This window comes from Stegodyphus dumicola, chromosome 10 (assembly GCF_044657685.1).
Source record: "Stegodyphus dumicola isolate Sdum_Otavi_A_Nest chromosome 10, ASM4465768v1".
NCBI classification, from domain to species: domain Eukaryota; kingdom Metazoa; phylum Arthropoda; class Arachnida; order Araneae; family Eresidae; genus Stegodyphus; species Stegodyphus dumicola.
In genome coordinates, this window is record NC_140777.1 from 79,454,273 (window position 1) to 79,468,484 (window position 14,212).

Genomic DNA, 14,212 nt, shown 5'->3' on the forward strand with positions numbered 1-14,212 from the left:
AGCTACCCTACCAAACCTCACCTTCAACATATCCAAGCTCTTCAAAACAAAGCACTCAGACAGATTATCAACGCGACTTGGCTCATTCCAAATTCGTATATCCACTGTGATCTCGAAGTATACGAAATTCAAAATTATATTAAAAAAGCTTGCCAGAACTTTCTTCTATTCAGTTCCCTCTCATCCTAGCAACTGCGTCAACTATTTTAGATGTTCTTCCTTTCCTAGAGGGATACACAAATATTCACCTGACATTCTCCATCCTTAACATTTTTTTTACTCATACTAGACTCTTCTGTTCATTGTGTTTGACCTTCCACCTGAAACTCACATATTTCATCGACTGATTACGGCCGCTTGATTTAATATTTTCGTCTTATTTTGCCCGCACTGCTCATTTTTTTTTTCTGATGGTCTTCACCTGATGCAGAGTAAAAGAAAGCACTGTTTTCTGAAACTCTAATTCAGATATATGTTCTTTGATTTTCCTAGCAGAAAAGTAAGCAAAAGAGAGATTCAAGAAGTTGAAATTAAAGTTTTATTTCAAAAAATTAATTGAGAGGTTGCCTTTATTGTGACATTTTATGGATTCGGTGTGCATTGAGAGGGTGGCAAACAACTGCCAAAGAATGGCGTCTAGCTACGCCACTGATATTAGCAAGGAGGCTATTTTAATCTTCTTTCTTCATCTTGACACTCGAGAATAAAATACGATCTGTGTGTGTGGAGTGTTGGTGTGGATATTAGATATCCATTTTGAGAGACTTTTTGCGCAAGTCTTTCTGCACTGAAAGTACCTTTTATTTTAATCGTACTTGTAACCGTAGCGACGCGAAAAACAAAATAAACATAGCGATAGCGCACGATTTGAGAGTTATGAAGGAGACCCATATGTGTGGGACGGGATGGAGTGCGAAGCTTTAACAGATCAATTGTAAGAATTTCCCTGGTCTCATTTCTGTTTAGGAATTACTTCAAGTTAAAGATGTCTGGAAAATGCTATGAATAGATTGTCTTCATGTATATTAATTATTCATGAGAAATAGCATAAATTAATAGTTTTACATTCTCATTATCAGTTCATTTTCTTAATTTATTGTTGAAGAGTTGAATTTTAAAATACTATACAGAGGAAAAAATTATGAAATGATGATAAATATAAAGATAAATATTGTTTCAATAAATTATTTATATTTGTTTTGATGAAAGCAAACCAGAACTTTATTGTGAGCAAATTGTTCGTTTTGTGGAAATTTGTATTTTGCCTTGTTATTATACATTGCACAAAAATGAATTCGTGACGCCTTAGTAAATTGAGAGAATTGCAATGAAATTAGAAAAATGCAGAATCGCCCACTGCTTGGCGCGTTTTTAAGAACTGCACATACTCGGTATCCATGTACACATCGACCTATTTTCACTTAAAAAAACATCCCAGAATTGCAAAAAAAAAAAAAAAAAAAAAAAAAAATGCCATTGTGCACTCCCTTGACTTTATCCATGTACACATCGACCTATTTTCACTTAAAATTGACAAAAATCGAATTCTTCTTACTCTTGTAAAAAGCGCCAAACAAATAAGTGGGCGATTCTGCACTTTAGACAAATGCTTCCTATTTCAACGCATGCAATCAGAAAATTAGCTTAAAAAAGGGAAGAAAAATGCATGCTATTTTTTCCCTTTTTAATGCTAAAATATTATGTGGTAATGCAAATCAGAAAAATGTCATTAATTTTTACCCATGTACATAATAAATTCATTAAATGTTATTGGTTTAAGATTTTATTCACGTAAATTAATGAATATGATTGGAAAGCTGATTTTCATTAATGCTTATAATAGGAGCATTTTATTGGGATTTCATTCTAAAACTCCTTTTATTTATTCCTAAGTAAACATTATGAACTTCTTAAATTGTTTCTGAAATTTATTATTATTTCTGAAATTATTTTCTTTCTTTATTATTTATGAAATTATTTTCTTTCTTTATTATTTTTGAAATTTTTATTTCGTAAGCAATATGAATTTATTCATTTCACATTGGTTGTGAAAATATTGCATTTTATTTTATGCAGAAAGTTTCCTGTAGTTTTTTAAAAGCAATTTGATAAAGAGGAAGATTATTTGCTATATGTGTATATAAATATTTTCTTTATAAACGTCTATGTGTTTTAAATACTTAGGCAGAATTTTATTTTATTGTGCCCATTAACTTTTCGGTTAGAGTAGACTGAAGTATTATCGTGAAGTTATTGCTTCATTTATCGCCAAGTTGTTGTTTCGTTTATCGGCAAGTTCTTGTTTCATTTATGGTTACCTGAGTAGTTGAATGTTCCATAAATATACTTTTACTAAGAATTGGGCTTTTTGACTTTTTAAGTGAAAATATATCGATGTGTACAAAGTCAAGGGAATGTAGAATTTTCTGATTTTTTTTAAAGTGAAAATAGGTTGACGTGTAGATATATAAAGTCAAGAGCGCGCACAATGCCTAGTTTGCGCAATTCTGTGATTTTTTTTTTTTTTTTTAAGTGAAAATAGGTTAATGTGTACATGGATACCAAGTTTGTGCTTGTTATTTTTTGTCTTTGTGTAGCGATGATTTTTGGCGCTAAAATTGCCACTACACAAAGCCAAAATAAGTCAAAGAATTGCACAAACTCGATATCCATGTACCGCCAATTTTCACCAAGGGGTACCCGTAAATGTGCTTTTACCAATTTTTCATTAAAAAAGTATAAATGATGGGCAGAAATCGCTAATTTTCCAAAGTTTTACTGTGAAGCTGTCCATCATTCTCAGTAATGGTTGTAATAAATTCACCATTGCAATGAATTTGACTGTAAAAATAGCTGAATCATAATGGTAGGTTTTAAATCTGAATTCATTTAAAATAATTTCTCTGATATTTTTTTATATTAAATAGCTATCACTCTTTGTTTATTGCTTTTGACTTGCTGTATAAATTATACTTATTTTATTTTAAATAATTTTTTTTCTGCAGGCTTTTGTCTGAACAACCAATCAGTGAAGTTCCTCCTCTTCCTTCCTTGCAAGTTTTTCAGGTTTAGCTAGCTTTTTCTCATATTTTTTCTTAGGCTTTTTCTGTGCTAATTCTTTTCAAATATATGTTTTGCAATATATTATGCTATAAATAAAAAAAAAAAAAAAAAAAAAAAAAATAGATAAAAGTATAATACAATGGATTCAACCCATTTTCAAATTTTGCTTACATATGCTGCTCCAGAAGAACAGAAAGAAAATTCAAGATAAATTTATATTTAAAGTTTAATTTGAGCAATGTATTGCATAAAGATGACTGTAAATATATTTCTACAATTTAAAATGTAAAAAAAAAATCAATTGAAAATTTTTAGATATATAGTTAGCAAATCAATAAAAATAATTTGTCTTCCACTTCATGTCAAGTTCGTTACCTTGAGATTATTTTACCCCCAATTAGTTTGTAAATCTGCCTAAAGGCAGTAATACATATTCAAAGTAGTCAAACTTAGCTTCACTAGTTTATCTATGTCACTGAATAGGTATTGTCCCTTTTAGGCAGATTTACAAACTAATTGGGGGTAAAATAATCTCAAGATAACAGACCTGACATGAAGTGGAAGACAAATTGATTTTTTTATTCATTTGCTAAAGAAAAAAACTTTTGTAATTAATTTTTATCATGAATATAACACACTAATAATTCATATTTAAAATAATGAAACTTCTTTATTTAAAAAAATAAATTAGGTTACAAAACAAAGAGGTTGAATAACATAAAACTTGAAACGGACAGAGATTTTTGCCTAGGATCACATTTTTTAAGATATATATCTAAAAAATTTCACTTGATTTTTTTATATTTTAAATTGCAGAAATATAATTGTTGTCATCTTTATGCAATGCATTACTCAAATTAAACTTTAAATATGATTTATCGTGAATTTTCTTTTCTCTTCTTCTGGGACAGCATATGTAAACAAAATGGGCTGATCATAATTTTACTGCACTGCCTATACTCCTTTTCCTTCATTTCTAAAGAAATTCATATATATTCTTGCTGCATCTAGGCTCTTACCTCAGGAACATTTCTTACTTCTTTCTTTCAAAATTGTTTTTAAAAAAATAAAATAAATAAAAAAGTAGATATTTTTTAATTTATTTTTTATTTTTTTCTAATAAATTTTTATATTTTGAAAGAGAAAGCATATTATTATTTTCATAGAATAATTTTTAACTTTCTTGAAGAAACATGTGACTGCCTTGAAATGAACAGTGTTTTTTCTAAAAAAATCAATGTTAAAGGTTGACTTAGCCAAAATTGTTTGCATTTTCTTCTTCCATCCTTCATATAATTTGAAAATAGTCATATAGCATTTAATATATTATAATAATCATATAGCATTATAATAAAATGCAATAACTGAGCTCAAAAGTAGATAACTATGTATAATTTATTTAGCTTCATTCTGTTCATATATCGTGAAAAATATCACTGTCACTGTATATTTCAGAAATAACTTTTAAAACTGGAGCATAATACATTTAGAAGCAATGTTTAACACATTTAAATAAAGACTATTTCTATTTCAGTTGAATTAAATTATTGTTATCATTTACACATTTAAAATGTTTTTAGCCTCTCCACTGTAAACACGCACAGTTCACACACAGTATAAAATTTATTTATAAAAATTATAAATTGCCTTCTTACTGTTTTCAGTGTTTCTATGTGCATGTATATTAGATTCATTATGACTTATGTATTGTACATAAGAAGTCATAATGCATGAACCAAATTCTGTTTGCCATGCACAATTTTATGCATATAAATTTTCTGTGTATGTTATATATATTTTTATTTGCCTTAAAAGTGTTGGGTAAATTAAATTTGTAACAAATATGTTTTAAGCACTTGAAATTTAGCAGCTTCAAAATGAGTATAGATAAACTACAGCAAAAATTTTAATTTTTCAAAAACTTTTTTTATCTTTCTTAATATTTTGCATCTTTATGTATATTTGTGTGCATCTTTATGTATATACACAGTATTTTGAGAATAATTATACTTTTTAAAACTGAACAAGTATTTTTTCACCATAATAATTTTTCTAGTTGAACATGATTCAGGAAGTTGCACATCCTGTGAAGCATCCTGCTTTGTTCAACATCCTTTTCTTTATCTTTTATGTATCTATTTTTGCATGTGAATTTTCAAATGTTAATAATAAGACAATTTTTGTTTCGTTCTGTGTACTAATATTTTATTCTGTTCTACTTTTTAATAGGCGTGAAAATAAAGCTTTATTTTTTATCTTTAAATTATAATAATTTTATTTCTTTTGCATGAGAGGATTTTGCAAAACACCAAATAGTTTATTTAGGATTTTTTTGTTTTGTTTTGGTTTATTTATTTATTATTTTAATTTTTTTTATTTGTTTCCAGATGTGGTACAGATATGATTTTTTCTGTAAGTTTGATTTGTTTTCTTTTTTAATTTTAATTAACATAAAACAATGTTATTAAAATTACTATCATTTTGAAACCAAAATGTTTCACATAGTGCTGCACTCTTTATTACTCAATATCAACCATAAGAATTAGATATCTTCACATTCATATGTTTCAAAATATCTTGTCTAAGTAAATTTGAAAAAGAAGTGTGTTTTTCTAAATTTCATTTATTATTGCAAATTTTATTGAAAAACATTTTAAAACAAATTCTTTCAAAGCCTTGTATTTGTTATATTCTTTTGGTTTTGCAAATTTTTATTATTTCAGAATTGTTGCATGGAAGTCTAACCATGTGAAACTAATAGGTTTTATTATACAATTAGTTACAGTCGAGAATCTTTAAATTGCTTCCAAAGTGCAAAGATGGCTGACCTTGAAACATTCAGCTGTCTGCCTACCTCCATAACCATCTCATTATCTTCTAAATAGCAAATATTTTTTTCACCTCAAAAATTCTTTCAAATGATACTTTGCTGCTGTGGAATTAAATCTTAGAATAGCAGAAATTTGCAGGAAATTGTACTTTGGGTGAAGCACTGGCACAATGTTAGTCATTTATGACTTGTCAGTATTTGCTTTTCAGAAACAGGCTAGGACAAAATGTATAAAATAATCATAATCAGGTTTGCCTTTTGTAACCTGCTTGAAAAAATAAATACATTTGTTTGGCAACTTCATAAAATATCATTTTTGTATACTTGAATACAATTTTGAACATCATTGTAGATGTAAAATATATAAAATTCTGCTATTAATTTCTTTTGTCACTAATGAAATCCCTTTGCTAGTAAAATCAATGAATTTATAATTTATGTTTAATTTTTTTTTATTCATACTTCTGTTGTTACTTTTTTAATACATGTTGCTTGAGAGACTTGTAATTTTATTAAATATTTCACTAATTCCAGTATCAGTAGTTTGTGTTATAGCAAATTATTTTGTTAAAAATGTTGCTAAGAAGTTTAAAAAATATTCACTTATTCTTTAATATCTTTATTTCTTGGAAGATACTAGAATATTATATATCAAATAATTTTACATTATAGCATTATTTGAAATAGGAATATAGAGAGAATATTCAGTCTTAGAAATCCTGCAAGCAATTGAGAATTTTTAAGGTTAGATTGTATCCAGAACATTCAAATTACTAATATTCAGTTCAATATTTGAAGTTTTTGGTCTGAGGATTACCAGTGTGTAATCTACACTCTGGGCAAAGCTAGCTTGAAAGCATTAGGGATGTTACAAGTGATGTACAGTAATATTCCGTAAAATCAATTTAACAGAAGATTTCAGTCTTTAGAATTCATAAAAAGACTATTCATAGATGTAAGTAAGAGAATTTAGTTTTGAATTTGTTTTTCAATATCTTAAATTTCTGTTTTTACATCGAAATAATTTCAGGTCCAATGCTAGTCCTTTTGCCATCCAATGCAATCTTTGCATTTCATAAATTATGCTGCAAAGAGCTTCCAAAAATTTGCTGCCCTATATTTTCCCACTTGGTACGATCATGCTGGGTCTGATGCTGGCCTTGAGCAATGTCCACCAGTTAACTTATTTAACTCCTTTTACTCATTTGGCATTTAATTACTTAACAGTAACTTCTGGAATTCAAATCTGAAATCGTATAATTTTTTTTTCAAACAAATTCAGTCAGAATTGTCTATTTTTAAAAAATTCCTTTTGAAGCAAAATGTAAAAAATTTAAAATTAATATAATTTATGCACTGGATATGTTTGCTTTTTATTTTTGTGCACTGAAAGAAACTGAAATGGGGTCATAAAGCAATAAGCAAGGCAGATTAGAAGTTTACTGCTTAAGTGAATAAAACAACAATAAACATCCAAATGCAGACATGAATCAGTTTTTCTAGTGTACTTATATTAGCTTTTGTTGCTACTGTAGAAAATAATTCTGAGAATGGTTATAATATCTGTACACTCATTTATTTCAAGCATAGTAAAACATGTAAAGATTTTCTTTTGAATGTTCAAATTTTTCATTCTGATTATCATCTGAATTTTTATTTACTTTCTCAGCAGATTGACAACATTTATTCATTCATGAGATTTATTATTTGATATATATTACCTTATTATTTAAAATGTTTATTTTTTAAATTTTCTTTGTTAATCTAACCACCATCTATATGAGTGAAAGATTATGCAAATGAAGATAAAAACAAGTAATTATAAAAATCTAGTAATTAAATACTGAGCAGCTTGATTGCTCTTTATCTAATAACAAAACTTCCCAGTCCCTTAGTATAGAACTATTAATTTATTATTTAAGGTATTTTGTTTTCTTATTTTCTTTAATGTTCTTACTATCTTATAATGACTTATAATGTTATGAAGACAAACAGTAAAATATATAATTATATACAAATCTAGCTTCTAAATGTTTAAATACAGCTTTTCATCAGTAAGTCCTAATAGCCATGTCACTCAAAGAGAGACGTGAAATCGTGTTATTATTTTAAGATTATAAGGTACATCTTTCTAAAAGAAATGTCATGTGCTTTTATCAAATATTATTTTTTATAATTTAACTTATCAGCACTGTGATACTTTATTGCTTGTTGTGTTTTTAAAATTATATTGATTAACCTCTTTGGCCTAAAAGCTTTTATCAGCCTACTGCAGGACTGCTTTGCTTTAACCCTTTAAAGGGCCATTCTTTCCTAGGAATATTATGCTAAAATATTTTTGGGATTATAAATTATTTTTGGGATATTATTTTTGGGATTTATAAAAAAAAAAAAATTGTTTAGCTTATTACCTAAAATTAATTTGATTTTTAAGACTTTTTTTTTTTTTTGGTGGGAAGTATGTTTCTCGCCACCTACTGGGAACTATTCAAAGGTAGGACATCTTACGTTTTATATTTCTTTTTATATCAAATTACATGATATTCATAATATATAATTTGCAAATACTAAAATATACAAAAGAAATTTTAATTTAGATATAGTTTGTATTAAAAAATTTAAGAACTTATAAACATCACTTTCCATGATATATCAGAAAACAGAGATCAACACACAGTGAGCCATTGCAGGCTATACAAGCATATCTTGTTCTCTTCTCATGGGCTTTATTAGAGCACAAACGGCAACAAATATGTGTTTTTTGTAAAGCTGGCATATGGTCACCGACTTTAGTCAATCGTACATCATCTGGAACAGTTTTCTTGCTGCTCAGAAAACTAAAACTGTGTTCAGATAACAGTATAAAGGCCATAAGCGGTTTAAGACGAGCTGGCGTTGCCAGGCAACCAGTCTGTGCTACGTCACAAAACCTGGTTTAGGGCTCTTGGTATAAAGTTCAAAGTTTTAAACTTTATGCCAACTTGGGATAAGCGTCGACCAATCAGAGCGAACACATGAAACCTGAATGGAAAAGTGTAACGGGAAAGCTGTAGACACATCCACGCATACGTAAATTTAGCTTCTCTAATTGGGTGTAGCTTAGATCCTGTGTCACAGGTGTGAACAGAACTCCCCTCATTTTATTCCTTTTGACTATGCTTCTGTGACATTTATGTCGTCATCTGAATGTACACATTACAGGCTGTCCTTTGTGTTTATGACTTCAAAATCCAGAAATCAGTTGTCATGCTAGGCAAAGTCAAAAATGTAATTGTTCTTGAGGTCCTAAATCTGTTGTACTTACTTTCCAGAGAGTAAAGGCATATAAATTTGTTTGCTTGACAGCATGTTCTAAAATTTCCTCACTGAGTATTTGGGAAAAAAGTCTTTTTCTCTACTGGTTCGTGTTAGACTATGGTTGATAATCTATTTTCTATCCATACAAATAACATGGGAATCAAAATGCCTGGGAGCATCAGACCAGCCTTTGTCTTCTTCATCATTTGCATTGTATTCTTCAGTGTCACTAGAATCATTTTGAACCTCTATAAGTCTGGACATTGATTCAATTCTTTGGTTCATGTCCACTTTGATAGCTTTATTTGTACCTCTACTAGTGCTTGGCTGTGGATCATCAACATCTCTATTTTCCTTGATTGAAAATTCTTCATTTGTTTCATCATCTGAATCTTCAGGATCACTTGGGAGAGCAAAAAATAATTCAACAGCCTCCTCTGCTGTATATTTCTTCTGCTTTTTATACATTTCCATGGCAAGTGCAAAAAATAATTTGACTACAACAGATTTAGAGATTTCCATTAGAGGTCAAATACTAAAAATTCCATTAGAGATCAAAATTCAAACTTTTACCTACTATTAAGAATTGGACATAAACTTGAACTTCTGTACTTATCAATAACACACAAGGCAAAATGGCTCCCCAGTGTAGGCATCTCTTCTTGAACCCACGATAACCTTCATTGTTACGGCCATTTATGTGAACAAAGCCCGTTATTGGTATTTTTTTGTATCCTCTGAAGTTATTAACGGATGACAGAACATATCATATGTGGGAAAATAACTTCCCACTGAAATTAAAAAATTAATGAAGTTGGTGGGAAGTATATTTCACACAGTCTTATAAACTAACCTTATAAAGGGTTAAGATTTTATAAAATTCATAAATTAATAAATATAAAATAATTGCAATTTTTGTAAGCCTCTTGACAAACACAACAATGTATCTAAAATGTTTAAAGTTTTATTTCTATAAGAAAAAGCTAAATATAATAATTATATCTGTTAAAAGATTTGTTTTATTTGATATTTAAAAAAAAATTATGGTTTAAAGATATTTTTATCTTAAATTATTTAATTCTTCCCCCCTGTTTTGGCCAGATTACTTTATTTAAAACTAATGTCACTTATTAAATAAACTGTAATATTCTTTTCCAAGATTTTTTTTAATAAACATCTCCATTCATTTTAATTAGGTGACTCCTGATTCCTGTAACATATTAAATGTGACTGTTGTTGAAGCACATAAGATAACAAAAGGATGGGTTGGAGATTTAGGTAAGTACCATTTTCATTTTAAATCTATTTCATATATGAGTATTAATATAATATTTTAATGCTTGAAAAATGAATTTTTTGCTTTATTCCTACTTCTTGCAAATAATGTTGAATTGCAAATTAAAATTTGAGCATTAAACTCATTATATATTGCAATTTTTCATGGCTGAAAAGAATGTTTAAGGATATATTGTGCATAGTCCATTAACAGCCAAAAGATATAAGTATATATTTTGTCTTTCAGCTGTATGAGATGTTTAAAGTCTTTGAGCAGAAAGAGATTTGTAGTGATTATGCTTCATTCTGTAAATAAAGGTGCATTAAAGTTTTGTAGACTGTTATTCTTAAAAATATAAATATCTGAATGAAGAATGATTTTAGAAAATGTAATTAGCTGGTAGCACATATATATCTGGTAATCTAGATGTCCAGTTTATGAAATTAATTTGTTCAAGTTTTAGTCTACTGTGCAGTTTTTATATAAAAGACAATGGAACTGAGATCTGTATGATAAAAAAGGAATAAGCATATAGCTTTAAAATCTCTTTAAAAATATAGACCAAAAATTCATACTTTGATTAGTTATCTTCCTATATTTAAAAATTGCTGTGTTCAAAATTGTCTTTTTTTTTTTTTTTTTTTTCTTTTACATATTTTAATGAAAAGGTACTCATGATTGTTGTTAAAGTATTTAAGCATAGGGATAACTGTTTTCTCATTGCTACCACTTGCACAGTAGGAATTGCAAACAAGAGAATGGATCTATAAAACAGTTTTGGCACCTTAAATTTTATCAAAAATTGCTGGTTCAGAATTTAAATGTCTTGGGGATGATTTCAAGAGGAATTTTAACTCCAAATGATAATCTGAAATCACAATAACAGTTTTTTAACACACTATAAAATGCAATGAGACAATTATTAGTTTTGTTGAAGCACAATTCTGCATTGCACTTTTGGTGTGGCAACTGTATATTTTTTGCAATTTTCTTTCATACACATATTGCTTTTCATCAAGATATGCAAGTCAGTGACCTACCTGATTAAACTTGACATTTTAATATTACATGAAACTTAATAATACATGAAACATAAACAATACATAAAAACTCAAACAATGCAAAATCTATGAGCAATGAGCAGTCAGCTGATTTATCTAGGTGAACTACAAGGCTCTGTCTGAATGAATGCATAGCATTGTTAAACAGTAATACAAAATTTGATATACCCAGAGATTTAATCTTTGACAAAATTATATTTTTCTGTTTCTTTCTATTTCTATCACGTATGTATAATATTATGATAATTTTTAAAACAGCAAAAATCATGTCATTTCTGAAATATATTGAAATAATTTGGTAACACCTAACATGACAGCTATTAATGTAACTAAAAACAGCGTGCTAAGAACATATATGAGTATTCACTTGATGCACAATCTTTCCCATTGGAAGCAAGGTAGGTACTGTACAAAAATAACTTAAGTTTATGCTAATAATTAGCAAAACCATGCAGTATGGGACTAAAACATGCAACATTATAAATAAATGTACATAATTACAAAAATATTTAAATGTTTACAATATTTTATTGAGTGAGATGGCTTTAGTTTTAATTTGTGTATGAGGCAAAGTGAAAAAGTATTATCTGAAAATTAATAATGAATTTTAACTTGCATGACAATTATATGTAGGTGTAATGGTTTTTCATGTAAATAAATGTTAGCATACAATATAATTTTTTACCTGCTTTTTGAAATACTGAAAGTTTATTAAATATATCATAATTTGAATCATGATTTTTTTATCGATATTGTGTTATGGTTATATAATTATATCTCTTGAAATTTTAATTGCAATGAATTCGTTCAGTCAAGAAGTGTTTTCCCCAAAAATAATTAGTGTGGAGTTGAGTGAATATAAGTAAACAGAAGTTATAGCAATGTTGATACTAATGATAAACTTATGAGTAATTTAGTTTTTGTATATTTCTTAAATTGCGTAATCTTCATTTCAGTTGATACACCAGATCCATATGTTATATTGAGGATTCCTGGGAGTCCAAATGGGACAAAAAGGACTAAGCATTTTAATAACACAAGTAGTCCCACTTGGAATGAAGAATTCACTTTTGTTCTTGATCCGCAAAAGGAATATGAATTAGGTAAGAAAACCCTTACACTTATAACTGTTTTATAATGTAATATAATATATGTCTATCTTTACTCTAGGAGTAAACATCTTTTCATTATTTAACTTTTATTTTGCTGCTGTAAGTTTTGCCCTTATGAACAACAGAATTTTCTGACAGTTGTGTATTGGAAGATGGTGTGCCATCATTCAGTATCTAAAATATTGGGTCTGGGAAAAACTCGTGGCAGTTTTCCCAATAGATGGGCGTCAATAGCAAATAATTCCGGAAACGCAGATCATAGCCACATCATTAAATGCTTGTTGGAAAGGTGATTCTTCGAGCATTACTGTGAGTGTATAAACATCGAATGTAGTGCAGTGGGAAAATTGTATGCATCTGATGATGGAGAAAAGTAAGGAAAAAATTGCGCTATATTGTGCAATATTATTATGACAAACTGAAGGACATTGCACAGGCTTGTGAAAAATGTGTGCTGTGTATGGTGAAGATACCTTATCAAAATCTTTTACATAGAAATGGTTTGCTTGCTTTCATTCTGGTAATTTTGGTGTAAAAGATGAGTTATACTCTGATCGTCCAATCACTGAAAAAGCTGATAAAATTCTTGCAAAATTCCAGCAAGATAAGCATATCAGGAGATTCTCCATTTTTGCCTAAACCTCTTCAATTAAGGTAAAATCAGTTCCCTTTAAGCAAGATTTAACATTAGGAAAGAAAACAAAATTGCATGGAGCCAAATCAGGTGAATAAGGAGGATGCCACATCACAATATGTTTTTGCTGGTCAGAAACTGCTTGACAGTTAGGGCCGTGTGAATGGGTGCATTGTCCTGGTGCAACAGCCATCCATCACTCCCCAACTGTGGCTTTTTTTTCCTGAAGTCTTTTTAGTAATTCAATGCAGTAGTGTTAACAGTCTGGACCAAATGACCAGCACGTTCATCATCTTCCACACTGTGTCTTTTCCCTGAAAAACCACTAATGCCATTCAAACACACATGCACAAGACAAAGTTTCATCTCCATAAGCCTCCGTTAACATTTGAAATGTTTTCCCCGTGGCTGATTTCTTAAGTTTCACAAGAAACTTGATATTGATTCACTGTTCAGTTTTTACATTAGACATTTTTCAGGCAGAATGCAGTTGCATGTGTTCACTCACACTGGCGTTATCGGTTAAGTCGAAACTGGCCAGGTGTGTGGCATGACATCACCAAAACGGTTGTTGCCAACTCCACTCTGTTTTCAAGCTACACACTCAGCCTCATATTTTTTTTTCCCTTGTGTGTGTGTGTCACACCTCGTAAGACTTAAAAGTTAGCAAAGAAAGTTTTACAGCAAACATTGTTAAGTGAAATTTTATCCATTGTGAAGGCAATCAGATGTTAATCTTACCCAGGAGGTTTTCTGCTTCTACCTATGCAATGTAAATGATAACATAGCATCATTTATACATGACACCACTTGCATTAGTCTTAAAATTGTGTTTTGAAGCAAAATAGGTAAAATGCACTGAAAAATAATCATAATTATGTTCACTGTAATGCTTGGTATTATTTTGAATTAAATTACTTTGTGATGTATATTTATGTT

At 29.1% G+C, this 14,212-nt stretch overlaps 1 protein-coding gene across 6 annotated transcripts in view; it reads left to right on the forward strand.

Moving 5' to 3' along the window:
• Positions 1-788: 788 nt before the first annotated feature.
• The window catches only part of LOC118194069 (cytosolic phospholipase A2-like), a 77,086-nt gene continuing 63,662 nt past the window's right edge, over positions 789-14,212 (forward strand). For 2 of the 6 annotated variants that reach the window (XM_035365257.2, XM_035365259.2), the window contains exons 1-6: positions 790-934; positions 3,006-3,066; positions 5,451-5,475; positions 8,353-8,387; positions 10,387-10,468; positions 12,484-12,630. In XM_035365257.2, coding sequence (XP_035221148.2) covers positions 906-934; positions 3,006-3,066; positions 5,451-5,475; positions 8,353-8,387; positions 10,387-10,468; positions 12,484-12,630 — 379 coding nt within the window. In that variant the 5' untranslated portion in view covers positions 790-905. Of the gene's footprint in view, positions 935-3,005; positions 3,067-5,450; positions 5,476-8,352; positions 8,388-10,386; positions 10,469-12,483; positions 12,631-14,212 lie in introns of all 6 variants that reach the window. The other 4 variants (XM_035365255.2, XM_035365260.2, XM_035365256.2 and 1 more) reach the window with 4 other exon arrangements.